General features: G+C 37.7%; 2 protein-coding genes across 3 annotated transcripts in view; one reads left to right on the forward strand and one right to left on the reverse strand.

Moving 5' to 3' along the window:
- Window positions 1-9,547, forward strand: part of gpr137c (G protein-coupled receptor 137c) — a 49,934-nt gene extending 40,387 nt beyond the window's left edge. The window contains exons 6-7 of one of the 2 annotated variants that reach the window (XM_073039845.1): window positions 1,815-1,939; window positions 6,391-9,547. In XM_073039845.1, the coding sequence (XP_072895946.1) occupies window positions 1,815-1,939; window positions 6,391-6,592 (327 nt within the window). In that variant the 3' untranslated portion in view covers window positions 6,593-9,547. The remainder of the gene's footprint in view (window positions 1-1,814; window positions 1,940-6,390) is intronic. The other variant, XM_073039846.1, reaches the window with a different exon arrangement.
- Window positions 9,548-11,702: 2,155 nt separating this feature from the next.
- ero1a (endoplasmic reticulum oxidoreductase 1 alpha) overlaps window positions 11,703-15,680 on the reverse strand; it is a 35,148-nt gene continuing 31,170 nt past the window's right edge. The window contains exons 14-16 of the mRNA XM_073039847.1: window positions 13,852-13,938; window positions 13,633-13,766; window positions 11,703-13,163 (exon numbers count right to left, since the gene is read on the reverse strand). Of these exons, the coding sequence (XP_072895948.1) occupies window positions 13,103-13,163; window positions 13,633-13,766; window positions 13,852-13,938 (282 nt within the window). The 3' untranslated portion in view covers window positions 11,703-13,102. The remainder of the gene's footprint in view (window positions 13,164-13,632; window positions 13,767-13,851; window positions 13,939-15,680) is intronic.

Raw genomic sequence — 15,680 nt, forward strand, 5'->3', positions numbered from 1 at the left:
TTTGTCCATTCTACTAATTTGTCCAAGTCCTTCTGCAGCCTCCCTGCTTTCTCAACACTACCTGCTCCTCCAACTATCTTATTGTTCACAAACTTGGTCACAAAACCGTCAATTCCATCATTCAAATCACTGACGTGTAATATAAAAGAAGCGGTCCCAATACAGACCCCTGAGAAACACCACTAGTCACCGGCAGCCAGCCCAGAAAAAGCTCCCCTTTATTCTCACTCTTTGCCTCCTGCCAATCAGCCAACGCTAGTATCTTTCCTGTAATACCATAGGTTTTTAACTTGTTAAGCAATCTCATGTGTGGCTCCTTGTCAAAGGCCTTCTGAAAATCCAAGTTCACAACATCCACCAATTCTCCTTTGTCTGTCCTGCTTGTTATTTCTTCAAAGAATTCCAACAGATTCATCAGGCGAGATTTCCCCTTAAGGAAACCATGCTGACTTTGGGTGTTTTATCATGTGCCCCGAAACCACATCCTTAACAACTGACATGCACATCTTCCCAACCACTGAGGTCAGACTGACTGGCCTATCATTTCCTTTCATCTGCCCCTCTCCCTTCCTGGACAGTGGAGTGACATTTCCGGTTTTCTAGTTCTCCAGAACCATGCCAGAATTGATTCTTGAAAGATCATTACTAATGCCTACACAGTCTCTTCAGCCACATCTTTCAGAGCCCTAGGGTGTACCCCGTCTGGTCCACATGATTTCTTTACCTTCAGACCTTTTCAGTTTCCCAAGCATCTACCCCCCAGTAATGGCAACTTCACTCACTTCTGCCCCCTGACACTGTCGAATTTGTAACATACTGCTAGTGTCTTCCACACTGTAGACTGACGCAAAATACTTATTCAGTTCATCTACCATATCATTGTCCCCCATTACTCCCTCTCCAGCATAATTTTTCAGTGGTTCAGTACCTTAAATTAGTTGTTTTGTTTTTTTAAAGCTTCCCATGGTTGTGCCATCCTGGCTTTAAAATACTACTACTTCAGGATGTATCTATCCTGCGCCTTCTGAATTGCTTCCAGAAATTCCAGCCATTGCTGCTTTGCCATCATCCCTGCTAGTGTCCCCTTCCAGTCAATTTTAGCAAGCTGTCCTCTTGTGCCCCCGTAATTCCCTTTACTTCACTGTAATACAGATACATCTGACTTTCATATCCTCCCTTTGATGTTTGATTTCCCTTGCAGGTTTATTCTTGTCCTTTTTATAGTCATCGTGGATTTGCGTCCCTTTTTTTCTGATCAGATCTCAATATCTATTGTCGTCAAGAGTCCCCTAAACTTGTCAAGTTTACCCTTCACCCTAACAGGAATGTGCTACCCCTGCACTCCTGATATCACTCAAGTTCCTGCTTTCCATTTGTTCCTTTCCTTTCAGACAAGCTGACTCAATCAATTCTGCTATATACTGCCTAATTCCTCCAAAACTAATCCTGCTCCAGTTTAGGGTGCAAACCTGTAGACCTGTCCCATCCTTTTCCACCACTATCTTAAAAAAAATAGAATTAGTTACTAGAGCCAATCACTCAATTTCTTGCCCACCCTCATTCCCTGCAGGGGATCAATATTGTACCCTCCATAGTGGTTGAAATTTAAAGTATTAAAGTCTGATTTGTTAAATGGGAAAATAATCACTTGTACACAACAGAACAAATTTTAAATGTTCCTTTTAAACTTTTATCTAATACTTAGACAGAACATGGCAGGATTCATTTTTGGTAAAATTGCATTTCATTGGAATGCATTGGAGCTTCTGTGGCTCTTTACGCTATTGAATCTTTTGCATTGATGTCTTTTACAGGGATCAGGAGGAATGATAAACAGTCACAGTTTCAGTTCCAGGGCATATTTTTTTGATAATCCAAGGCGGTATGATAGTGATGATGATTTAAGTCGAAGTAGTGGCTCAAGAGGAGAACGAGGAAGGTAGGTAAAATTTGAGAGTGTAATCTTCAAATCCTGAAAGTGTGGCACTTTTTTTTTAATTCTGAGAAGCATTCCTGAAGAGTGGTCATTGCAATTCTTCAAAATTTGTATTGTTACAGATTTTCCCTTCCTGGAAAGATAGAAATGCTTTGTAGCATGCTGGCTCTTGCGAGCAGAAATAATTAACATTGTTTTCCAGTAATTTACATACTCCGGTTTTGATTGGTTCTGAAATGTACTGGAAATATCCAGCTGTAGATGGACGGAACCAGCTTACGAAGAAACACAAAAACCTAGTTCTCCGTTTCTTCAGAAGTCTTTGACAAGAACAAAGTTAAACAATTTTGAACAAGCTCTTATTAACATTACCAGGTTGTTATTGACATTAGTTTAATCTTCATTAAATATTTGCAGTTCTCTGTATATCAATATTCAAAGTAACTCCAGTGTAAATAAACCTGAACTCTGAACTTCAGTTCAGTGTCACAATGTTTGACTTGACATCTACAGAATCAAAATTGAGACTATAGGTCTAGAATTACACATTCATTCTGCTTTCTGTTACTGACCTGTAATGAATGAATAACCATGAGATGATCTTAAAGGATAATCTCCAATTCTGAGCATCCAGGGAGAACAGCACAATATCAAAATGAAGTTTTGAATTCCAAGATTTTGTACCAGAATATGAAAGGCCGGACTAGTAACAAATGACACTTAGAAAGGACCATTGTAAATCTTCAATAAAATTCAGGCCAATTAATACTTGCAAGAATTACTGAAGTGCAATTTCATGGGGAAAAATCAAAATACTACTAAGTAACTAAAACATATGCATTTTCAGGCCTCGAATCCAATGTGACTTTTCTTGAGGATTTCAAATCTATTACGAGCAAAATAAATTAGTAGTTAAAGAACATTTGTATAGCAAACAAATTGACTTGCACCTTCTTCCTGAATACTTTAAGTTAGATCTATGTAATTTGGCAATTGATATCAAGGGGCAAGTGGCCTTTGTCCTGTGTCAAACTGCACATTGAGAGAAACAATTTGGAAAGAAGACAAATGGGTCTTCATGATGGTCTACCATGTTCAAGTGAAATCCCTTGTTCATTCCTGATGTAACATTGTGGACAAGTGCAAATTAGCATACCTGATATTCCTAATACTGCCTAGGATGTATGTCAAAACAGTTGGTATTACTGTTTGTCATTAAGCACTTGTCTGAGGAATATAATTTTACTATATTTGTGATCTAGTTGTGTTGATGGAAAGGTGGAAGAGCAGTATCAGACTCTTCGATCAAATATTAACTTGCATTTTGCATCTAGTTTATACTGCAGAAGTTGCTGCCTTGTGCGATTAAATCATCTTCCTCCCACAGTGGTTGCGATGAACACAGCAGCCTACTGGTGCTTCAGTTTAATGCTGGTATCTGTTTATCTCAGATGGTGACAGATGAGCTGCGATGAGTAAGGCAGAGAGTGCTTCCTGTAGTAGAATTAGTCATGCTTTGCAGCTATATACAGTAAAAAGCTAGACAAAGGTGGGCAAGAGCAGAGGACCAAGAGCTTGGAAGTAAAACGCTCAAAATGACACATTACTACTGTGGCCAGAGTTGTCTTCGAATTCATTTGCATTTGCATTCGGTATTCCTATAGACATACCCTTGTGTTCCTTTCTGAGGGTTTTCTATATCAACCCTCTCTCCTCGCCCCCCCCCCCAACCTCAGCAATAGAGTCATAGTCATAGAAAAGTATAGCACAGAAACTAGCCTTGACCCATCTAGACTGTGCCGAACCATTTAAACTGTGCAGGGACCAGAGCACTCCATTCCCTAACCATTGTACCTAACCAAACTTCTCTTACACATTAAAATTCAGCTTGCATCCACCACTTGTGCTAGCAGCTTGTTCCACACTGTCAAAACTCTGAGTGAAGAAGTTTTCCCTTAAACTTTTCACCTTTCACTGTTTACCCATGACGTCTAGTTGTACTCCCACCCAACCTCAGTGGGGGAAAATAAGTTTGCTTGCATTTACCCTATCTATACCCTTCATAATTTTGTCCACTTCTATCAAATCTCCTCTATTCTTTGGAACATAGAAAATTTAAAGCCTAAGCTATTCAGTCTTTCCTTGTAACTTCCTCTAGACCCGGCAACATTCTTGTAAATTTTCTCTACCCTTTTTCAACCTTGTTTACTTCTTTCCTGTAGCTAGGTGACCAAAATTGCACACAATAATCCAAGTATGGCCTCACCAATGTCTTGTACAACTTCAACACAACATCCCATCTTCTGTGCTCATACTTTAATTTATGAAGGCCAATGTGCCAAAAACTTTCTTTACGACCATACCTACTTGTGACACCACTTTCAATGAATTATGGACCAGTATTCCCAGATCCCTTTGTTCTACCACACTCCTCAGTGCCCTACCGTTCACTGTGTGAGACTGACCCTGGTTGGTCCTGCCGAAGTGCAAATCCTCACACTTGTCCACATTAAATTCCAGCTGCCATTTTTTCAGCTGATCCAGATCCTTCTGCAAGCCAAGTTAGCCTTCCTTGCTGTTCAGTACACCCCCAATCTGTCATCCGCAAATTTGCTGATTCAGTTAACCACATTATCATCCAGAGCATTGACTGATTATAGATGAGCATCAGACCCAGCATTAATTCCTGCAGCACACCACTAGACATAGTCCTCCAGTCAGAGAGGTAACCATCTACTACCACTCTCTGGCTTCTCCCACAAAGCCAATGTCTAATACAATTTACAAACTGATCTTGAATGCTGGGCAACTGAACCTTTTTAACCAACTGTACTTTAGCATTATATCCATATCCCTGGATCTCCACTTATCCATCGTGTCATGAAATCTTTTTATTTGTAGGCCCGTGTTGTAAGGAAAAATCAAATCCTTTATGCTAAATATAAGATAAACTGGAGATTAAAGTACATGAACAAATTTTACCATAATTAGTCACATACCAAGATTATATTTATTGTTAAATCTGACCACTAGGCCGGAACAAGATTTAAATTGTCTTAAGTTAATGATCTTTGAATGGATTTATTGCTGAATTATCAAATTTATTTTCCCAATGCAGTCAATACAGAACAAAACTGTATTTGCTACAACTGTTTCCTATTTCCACATACATTCAATTTTCAGTTGTGCTGTACTCTTAAGCTTAAACTTGTAGCAAGGTAAAACATTTGAATTTTTTTACCATTATATGAAAAATGAAGCTAATTAATACTACTCTTGAATTTCCAGCACTTGTTTGCAATCAGTAATTTTGTTTAAGAAATTATATTTTAAGTTCCTCCATAATAAACAGGATAATCCAAACAAGTCACTTAAAAAAAGTGGTCCATTGGAATTTCAGCAAATCTGAATTGTTTCACTCACCCAGTGTCTCTAAACGACTAAAGGTGTATTTTTTTTTAGAGTCTCTTCTATAAGAAGCCCAGGTAGAGATGAGATTTCAATTTTGAAGATAAAATATCTTGCCCTCCAGCCCCTTCACACTCATTCTTTTAACAGGGGGATCTGTTGAGTCTTTTCCCTTGAAGAGGAAGAGTGAGGAAGAGTGGACAAGAGTAGACAGGTATATGGAGGAATTCAAGGTGGAGGGTTATATGGGAGGCAGGGTTTAAGGGTCGGCACAACATTGTGGGCTGAAGGACCTGTACTGTGCTGTATTGTTCTGTGTTTCTATAATTACCATTTTTCTAGATCTTTGTTGTGCATGAGTAATGCCTTTGTAACTTAAGCATTAATTGTTGGATATAATATCATTAGGAAAGTAAATACTTTGGAACCACTTAAGAACACTAAATTTGGAGCAAAAGGTAGCATTGGAAAAGATTCCATAGTATATAATTAGGAAATCAAGGTCTTTGATATCCCAACATGAATTGAGGCAGCAATTTGTATTTATTTCATTTTGATTTTAGGAAGTTGCGGTTGTCCGCTTCCCCAGTATTTATTGTCATGCTCCACTAATAAGAATAACAACAGCAAAGTGAATCTAGAGCTCTACCTCATTGATGTCCTAACAACACAGTGACCTAATACTGTTTTCTCTTATCACCCCTTGACGATCACAACAAAATGCTGCAGGAATACATGATTTCATCCTATGATTTTTCCTAGCCCATACTTATAAACTCGTGTTCAAACTTGCTGGAAGGTATTTTTCCTCCCCACTCACAAAAGGGAGCTTTTCTCTTTTTCCGCTACCTTCCCATCTCCGAGATAAAGTATCCATAGAATAAACAATTGTAACAATACAGGCAGATGCTTGGAGCAGGTCATCTATCTGGCTGCCAAAGTAATTTGGGGAAAGAATAGAAAAGATAAAAATGTTAAAAATATTACCATCTAAAATTGTTCTTTTTAATTAGACTAAAAATCCCTTTCCTTTTTTTCCTTTAAAGCATCCTATCCACAACACCACAAGGCACTGGTTGGTATGGAGCAGTCCATAGGAATAGCAATTACACTGTAGTCTCTCACTTGCTGAATGGACCTCCAACAGCTACAGCACCACTGCTCTTCGCTTATGGTAATATCCAAAATAATCACCACCATAACTATTATTCAACGCCACAAAACTATTACTTGACACCCCAGAACTAGTATGAACCTGCAGTTAGTTTTGTGGAAATGCTTGCACATCAGTTTGCATGGACTGACCTCTTGTGTCAATATGAAAGAAATGCTGCCTGAATTTAATTTCTGCCATTGAGTGGAAGATCTTTGGAATTTCAGAGCTGCATCAATGACTATAAGCAAACAACTGATCTACACCATTACAGCTTGCTTTGACTATAGTAGGTTGGACTGTGTGCACTTTTTAGCCTGCACTTGCAACCTGAACCAAGGTTTGGAAAGTTCTGGCTTTATTAATATCTATATATTTTGAGGGCTTTTTGGATTAATCTGGGCCAAGCAGATGCAATTATTCCTAATATGATCATTATGAACTTGGTTTTAATGTATCTATTAAGTGAGTTAACTTTCAATCAGCTATTTTAAACTAACCAAGTCAGGCAGTTTAAAATGCATTAATGCTGTGACGCATGTATTTAAGGTATTCTTAAGACTAGGCAATGTCATTTGGATTTGTACACCTTTGCCATGGTAAAATACAGTATTAATGAGTTGGTTATATATATCCAACTTCTATATTTAATGAGTTTTGTTTAAGTGACAAACTATGTAATATGATATTTCAGTATTTACCATTTTGAAATCCTACACAATGGGCTAGAGTTGTCTGATAAATAAACCTGGCAAATTGTCAATGTGGTAATATTTCTATCTATAGCCTAAATTTGTTAGCATTACCTTAAACTATTTTGATATAGTCAAGTTGCGTGTTTATTTTAGTGAAGTAAAATCTCATTACCCACAGATTTGGTTATCTGGGGTTTCTTTGTTCTTGAGGGCTAGTTTCTTCACACAGAGAAGAAATGCTTCTAGGCTCTGTAATGTAATTCCAGACATGTAATAACGTGCGCATCAGCATGTTTGGTACACATTTGAACTTTGAGAGATGGCCAGATATTTAAGTACACTACACGATTATTGTAGGGCACAGATTAAAATAGACTTTTCAAAGTTTGCACACTTCTTGACTTTGTTAAAATAGTGCAGCTTAAATGTTAGTAAATGTAATTTATTGGTTATAAAACTTATTGAATGTGCTGTATTTTTGTATGTAGTCACTGTTGGAAGCTGCACAATATGTATGTATGTCTCAGGTCTTCAACAAAAAACTTCAGCAACAAGATAAATCTATTAAATGGTCTTTTAAATCTGCACTTGAGTACTGAATTTGCACAATGTTCATCTTCAATCCTGCTATGTTTTTAAAAGCTTTCCAGCATGAGTTTCAATTATTTCTAATGTATTGTACCTGGGCCAAAATTATGTGGTTGTCTGTTTCAGGATTTAACCTAAACGTCATAGGTAAAGGTCACTTAATATGGCCAAAACTATTTTTCCCTTTTGCATATTTGGTGCATTAGGGATTACCTTTAGCGGTTTGTTTTCATACATAATGTACTTGATAGGTGTCATTTTAAATTGGTGATACCTCAGTGTATATATAGTATTGTTCTTTTTGGAGTAAGGCAGAATAGAGCGAGCAGCAGGATGGTAACAAAAAATCAGCAATAGCTTCGTAATCCATTTTTGCATCTGTTAATGTTATGCTGTATTCTAAGCAACCATTTGGTACATAAATTTGATTTTAAAATGTGCCCTACAGTACCATGTAAATTGTAATATTTAGTCTTTTGGAAAATGGGTATACATGTTTGTCAATATACATGAATATATGTTTCTCTAGGGAAAACTAATTTCTGAATTGCATTTATCATCCTAATTTTTTAGTATGATTAAAGCATCGGGGAGCATCATAGACAGGGTCTTCTGAAGAAAATATTCAAAGCGTTGATGTGTTTTGTTTCTCCAAGTTATCCCGTGTTCTAGGTTGAATTGGGTGTGTTCAAGGGAGACGAGGACCAGAGAACTATATAGATCAGGATTATCACATTGTTAATACTTAAGCTTTCTGTGATATTGAACAATCTAGGTAGAGTATGTTCTCATGGAAAAATAACTAGGTCATGCAGGATGCTCTAAGATTTGTATCATCCCATCAGGAAAAAATAATTTAGTGATTTAATTTTAATATCTGTTGACATTCAGCCGTTTGTATCTTGCAGACTTGCACTCTACCTTATCGTCAACAAAGCCTCTAGAATTTAAATCTACTTCATATGTAAATATTATCAAGAGTAAACTGATGTAGAAGTATGGTATCTTAGGAATGTTGATCCTATATGTGCACAGTATCAAAACTAAAATTGGAATCATTCAGCATAAATGAAATTAATTTAAAACTTTGCTAATTGCTAATTTTAGACATTAAAATTGTTTATTACTCCTCAAAATTCATGTAGTCTTTCACTGCAGCATGCTTAATGAACCAAGAGCTTATTCTATTTTCCATCCAGTCCATGAGTGAATTATCTAACTGGCAATCCATCAGAGGATCAAATACTTAATCTCATTGCTGCATGAACGCTTCTTCCATGAACCAAGATATGAACAACCAAACAAATGCTACCCTCTTTGGCTTGATCTGTGATTTGGAAGTGATCAGCTTAGCTCTAGCTTTGTTGTCTAAATGATCATGTCGCAAGGTCAAGCTCTCCAATTGGAACCCGATTGACTGATTTTATCTTCATTTCTGACATTGGAACAAACAACATAATTACCATGTCAACACAGAATGATGCACTTTCTTTATTGAAAATATTTGTAAATTATTTTTCAGTAACACTTCAAAATTGAATGATTTGTTAAGCTTGTAATGCTTAAATCTAAAGTTTTGTCTGTGTAGCACTATTGAAAGGTATTGTACTGTTAATAGTTTAACTGTATATTTACCACTGTTCTGTTAACTGTAAAGCTATTCTTGAGGCTTTATTTTATTGTGACCAATGAATGTAATGAACTTACTATTCAAAAGCTGTAACAAGCACTACCATATTTAAATAAATGTTTTATGGCATTCGTAAAGGGGAAATGCTAATATGTAGTTGAAAGTCTTGAAGAGAACTTCTCTCGAACTTGTTGAAAGATTAAAAAATATATATATGTGTGCAGTAGTTACAACTGACAGCAGGGTGTGTGTGTATATATACACACACACATACACACACACACTCCCTCTCCCTCCCCCCCTCCCCCTCTCCCCCTCTCCCCCTCGTAATGTAACACTCATTCATTAGGTTGGTTTCTGCAATCCTGGGAAACAGGAAATGAAGAAACCGGGCCTATGGTCTAAACAACACCCAAATTCTGCAAATGCCCACCTTAGAACATTACAGCACAGAAACAGGCCTCTTGGCCCTTCTTGGCTGTGCTGAACCATTTTTCTCCCTAGTCCCCCTGACCTGGACTCCATACACCTCTCATCCATGTACCTGTCCAAGTTTTTCTTAAATGTTAAAAGTGAGCCTGCATTCACCACTTCAACTGGCAGCTCATTCCACACTCCCACTACTCTCTATGAAGAAGCTCCCCCCAATGTTCCCTTTTTCCCTTTTCACCCTTAACCCATGTCCTCTGGTTTTTCTCTCCCCTAGCCTCAGTGGAAAAAGCCTGCTTGCATTCACTATCTATACCCATCATAATTTTATATACCTATATCAAATCTCCCCTCATTCTCCTACGCTCCAGGGAATAAAGTCCTAACCTATTCAACCTTTCTCTGTAACTCAGTTTCTCAAGTCCTGGCAACATCTTTGTAAACCTTCTCTACTCTTTCAACCTTATTAATATCCTTCCTGTAACTCCGTGACCAAGACTGCACACAATACTCCAAACTCGGCCTCACCAATGCCTTATACAACCTCACCATTACATTCCAACTCTTATACTCAATACTTTGATTTATAAAGGCCAATGTGCCAAAAGCTCTCTTTACAACCCTATCTACAGGTGACACCACTTTTAGGGAATTTTGTATCTGTATTCCCAGATCCCTCTGTTCTAATGCACTCCTCAGTGTCCTACCATTTATCTTGTGTGTTCTACCTTGGTTTGTTCTTCCAAAGTGCAATACTTCACACTTGTCTGCATTAAACTCCATCTGCCATTTGTCAGCCCATTTTTCCAGCTGGTCGAAATCCCTCTGCAAGCTTTGAAAATCTTCCTCACTGTCCATTGCACCTCCAATCTTTGTATCATCAGCAAATTTGCTGATCCAATTTACCAGATCATTGATATAGATGACAAATAACAATGGACCCAACACTGATCCCTGTGGCACACCAGGTCAGGCTTTGTCTGTGTGAAGATAAATGGAGCTAACATCTGACAAAAAGTGTCCTTGACTTGAAATATTCTCTTATCCAGAGACAAGATGTGGGAATTGCAAAATCCAGAGGGAGGATAAAAGGGAATCAGGTTGGTGAAGCAATATCAGACAAACTACTGAGAAATCAAGTTTAATGAATGTGTAGGATTCAGTACCGAGGCCAAAAGGCTGCTCAATCTCAAGCTGAAGAGCTGTTCCACACTTGGATTAGCCTCTTGCATTGGGGTGGGAGTCAAATATAGAATTCCAAGCAACAGGAATTTGGTGTTGACCTTCTGGACTGAATGCAGGTACCCCACAGATAACACATTGTGCTATTCTTAGAAGTTCAGAAAATAAGTGAGTACTAAGTTCTGAAAGGGATTGCTAAGCCTGATCCAGAGATGCTATTAATTCTATCTTGAAAAGCCAAAACCTGGGCAACGTAATCCCAACATAAGTCAACTTATCGGGTATATATGATAGTTTTTTATAATGTCCTTCCACATGATTAAGTGCTGGATCAGGGCTATTTCCAGCTAGTAGCTTCAACTACAATTCAAAATAATCTTGAGTTTGCAGGGTTTCCCTCCAGATACTTGTTTCCTTGCAAAGCCATGCAGGTTTATAGTAAAATGAGCCACAAAAGTGGTAAGTGGTGAGGGGTGGAAGGACTAATAGAAACCTGTACCTTCCTACCCCTGCAATTTTTCACCACTTTATACATCTGGCTTTGTGCCCCTTGGATTTTCACATGTGCAATAGATCAGATATAAATCTTCAGTAGCAGTTATTTACAGAACTCCAATTAGTGCTCAAGTATTAAAAAAGTATTGAGTATATTCTACAACTTGCCACAAACCACACCAGATCTGCTTGTTTGTGAGATTGTTGAAAATTTATTGCAATTGGAGTTTCCAAATTGGCTGTTGGAAATAATAAGTTGAATTAGATCAAAAAGCCACAGTGCACTTGCAATCCAGATGTCAAGCAATGTTTTAAACAAAATCATCCCATTTACATTGATTTGACCCCCAAACAATCTGCTACAATCTCCATGCAACTTGGGAATTAACTTGGTTATCATTCAGTAATCCTTTTGTCTTTGATAATTGCATTTATTTCAACAAATGTTGCTGCAACAGTGATGCAATTATCCTGAATGAAATTTAATTTGATGGATGAAATAAAATTAAAGTTAAGAAATCTTGGAGTGGAACAGTGCATTTTGTAAACTCAGTGGTCCAACTGGTAACATTTCTTCAGTGAAAATCCTACAAAAATATTCAATGTCTTTAATTTCCAAGTTGTAATTCACAGTGTCACAAACAATATCAACAAATAACATTATGGCATAGTTGGCTGAACTAGCCATTTTTATATTAATGATTTCTGAAAACTTCTTCAGCTACAGCATTAAATTTGTTTTTACAGTATACAGTAGATTCTGGTTCATTGGGACTACTCAAAACAAAATCAAGAAAATAGCCAAGATTCCCTCCGTTTATTTGGGAACAAATGCTGCTTAACTAGAGCAGGAGACCATTCCCAATCAGTTTCTATCTAGCAACAGTTGCATACTCATGTGGTTGTTGCACACTACACTGCTTGGAGTGTTCCATTCTTAAATAGCATCAACTACATCTATTTTTGTTGAGAAAAGTGATTTTTGTCACTGATAATTGAGAAGTAAGCAGTTACACAATTTGGAACCGTTTTGCTCACCATGGTTTCAAGCATTCAGGATTGGAGATGCTGGAAATGAATATGAAATTATCTCACTACAAGTTAGGAATTACAAAGAGTTTGAAGGTATCAACAATCATCTGGAATGTACAATGAAAATGTAGATTTGGAAACTGCAATCATCAAAAGTATTGTACGAAGGCAGTCCATTATCTGCAGTAGGTATCTGCATTGATTTTGTTCATTCAGTCAATCAAAAAAATGCATACACTGCATGAATTCTACCATCAATAACTATTAGCTCTATAGTACTGTAGTAGTATTAGTAGTGTTCTAATTTGTTCCCTATTTATTTAAATACATACATTATGGCAGTTATAAGTGGTTTGCCTATTTTACAGCTTTTGACCATTTCCATGAAACTTTGGCTGATTGTGGCAGCTCCATAATTGGGCCAAAATGTACTGGGCCTGATGTGTCCCACCCAATTAACCAGAACCTACTGTATTTACAACGAGCTCTTGACTTTTCAAAACAAAAGCACAAGAACTTTCAATAGGAAAAAGAGAGTAGTACGTTAGGTACCATCAATGTGTAGTTTTCAGTAGTTCCATGAAATTCTGAAGCTCCCAGACACTGGTAGAAACCCTGGAACAAAAGATGGTTACTGATGTTTAGTGGTAGAGTAGCTACATGTATCCTACATTACTATCTGTAAACCTAAACTGAGCTATTAATAATCACATTCCTACCCAGCCAACAGAAATGCAGTGGACCTGATCCAGTTCTATCCCCATGTTAAATCTTAGGGGGTGAAGTAATTTACAACACCCAGCCCCTATGCTGACAGAACTCCTGGATAGGAGAAGAATTTCAGAGGCAGAAGTTGTATCTGTCAATTTTATGGCAAGTATGCTAACCCTAATCCCACTTCTGTCATGTAATAGAGGAAGAACATCATCCTGCTGTTTTTTTCTTTGAAAACTGCACAGCATCTGTGGCCTCTCATTCTCCCTACCCACTCATTCTGAGAAATTTTCTATACTTGAAGTTAGAGGAAAACAGTCATTTAGTTCCAACTTAATATGTAGTGGTTTCTATTTTAAAATGCTCTTACCTTCCAAAAGCATTAAAGAGTGCAATGATATCTTGGCGTGTTAGGTGGAATCTTTTATATGAACCAGAGTCAGATATACTGTTTATCTGCTTCTCAGAGAAGAGGATCTTCAGTACAGTACCCAGCCCTTGTATCTAAAGCAATGACAGTGTGTGAAAACATCTATACATAACTGAAGATTAAACTGTCATTTTTCTTCTTTCAGAGATCAGTACTGACCTGAAGTTTGCCCCAAAGTCTGCATTTGAAGCAACCAATACAATCTATGATTCTTGTAATATTCTTGAAATGCAGCCGAAATTCTTCCTGTGATAAGAGAAATGCATATTATCTTCTCCAGCAATAGCATGATAATTAAAGATTAGATTGCTTAGGGTATGGATATGCTCTTGCAGTTGCTGAAATCAAATCTTAGAAAGTGCAGCAATAACCAGAACCACCATTTTTGGGAAAAGCCGTTTGTCATTTCTCCAGTGTATTAGAATCGGAATCAGGTTTATTATCACTGACACATGCCATTGCTCTTGGTGCCCTTTGATTTTGGACCTGATACTACAATCTAGCATTTGTGTATGTAAATTTTGCAATTAAAACACAGCAATTATTTGAGTAGTGCAGAGCTCATTAGCGAACGCCATATGGAAATTTAGTTATCATAATGGCAAGCAGTGCATGTGGCCACCTGCTTGGCTGCTGGATCAGCAGTGGAGTACAGATGTGCTGAGTAGAAAGACCAGAACCCCACTTCATGCCAAGACTGACTACCAATAACTTGCCTGATCTCATTCATATGAAGTAATTGTCCATGATTAAAAGGCCAAGTCCAGGGAAGTGGCTTGTATATTTTGCCTTAATGTGTGTGGAGGAACATGTTAAGAACACTAATAAAATGAATTATAAGTTTAAGCAATTTCTGAACAGGTTTGGTCTCCGTGCTAACATGCTATATTCTCTACAACTTAACCATTTATTTTCTTACTTTCTTAGGATGAAAGGTTGTTTCTCTCTGAACAGATGCTGCCTGATCTGCTGGGTATCTGCAGCATATTAATATCAAGCTGTTTAGGATACAAATCCTTAAAATCTGCTGGCTAAGGCCTTGGAGATGCACAAAGTCCACTCCACCTCACTGTGGCACCCAGCCTTCATCAAAATGGAACCCCAAAGCCACGGAGGTAAATGCAGCAAAAACAAAGGAACAGCAGCTGTGATTAATCATCCATTTTTGGCAGGAAGTAATAAAGTAGAAACCAGTTTCCAAAGAGGGTGTAGAGAGAGTACTTGCATGAATCTTGGAAAGTCTGCTTAACAGGGTTGGCTATTCATGCATAAAGAATATTAAAGCAAGCAGATGGTTAAATAATTTAAATCATAAAACACTGCACACCAAATTCTGTGGAAATAATGTGAAGCTTCTAAGTGGAGTATAGCCAGCGGTTTTAAGTCAACGAAGAATCTGTGTACTTGGAGAAGTGGTTAGGAACTCACTGTCAGTTAGGATGATCGAAGGAAAAGGAGTTGGATGGGCATTTTGAGGCAAATCAATTTGCAGGGGGTGAATGAGGGAATGAGACTGATGGGAACAACAAATAAGCTGCTGGACGAACTCAACGGATGTCCATGCAAACTGATGCATGACATTTTGGGTTGAGACCCAGAGTCCTGATGCAGGATCAGGATCTGAAATGTTGACCATCCCTCTGCCTCCACACAGTATTATTCTAGCATTTATGCTTTGCTCTGGATTCCAGCATCTGCAGTCTCGCGTCTCTCTCGGTCTGAAGATAGCAGATTTGATGTGCTGTTTTGTAACAATCCTGTGATTTCTAGCATGACCACTCAATTTTGGATACAAATCTACAATACAATAGATTATTTTACCAACATGTATTTTTTTTCTAAAGAATGGATGAAATTGTACTATTTATTGGTTAAATAAGCTTGAAATTGCTGGTGATAAAAATGCAATTTTCCTTGTCCACTTTAATCAGTGCTACATAATCAGAATATTGCTAAATTTAATCCACTAACTTGCCTTATATTGGCAG

The sequence above is a fragment of the Hemitrygon akajei genome, chromosome 3 (assembly GCF_048418815.1).
Source record: "Hemitrygon akajei chromosome 3, sHemAka1.3, whole genome shotgun sequence".
Lineage (NCBI taxonomy): Eukaryota > Metazoa > Chordata > Chondrichthyes > Myliobatiformes > Dasyatidae > Hemitrygon > Hemitrygon akajei.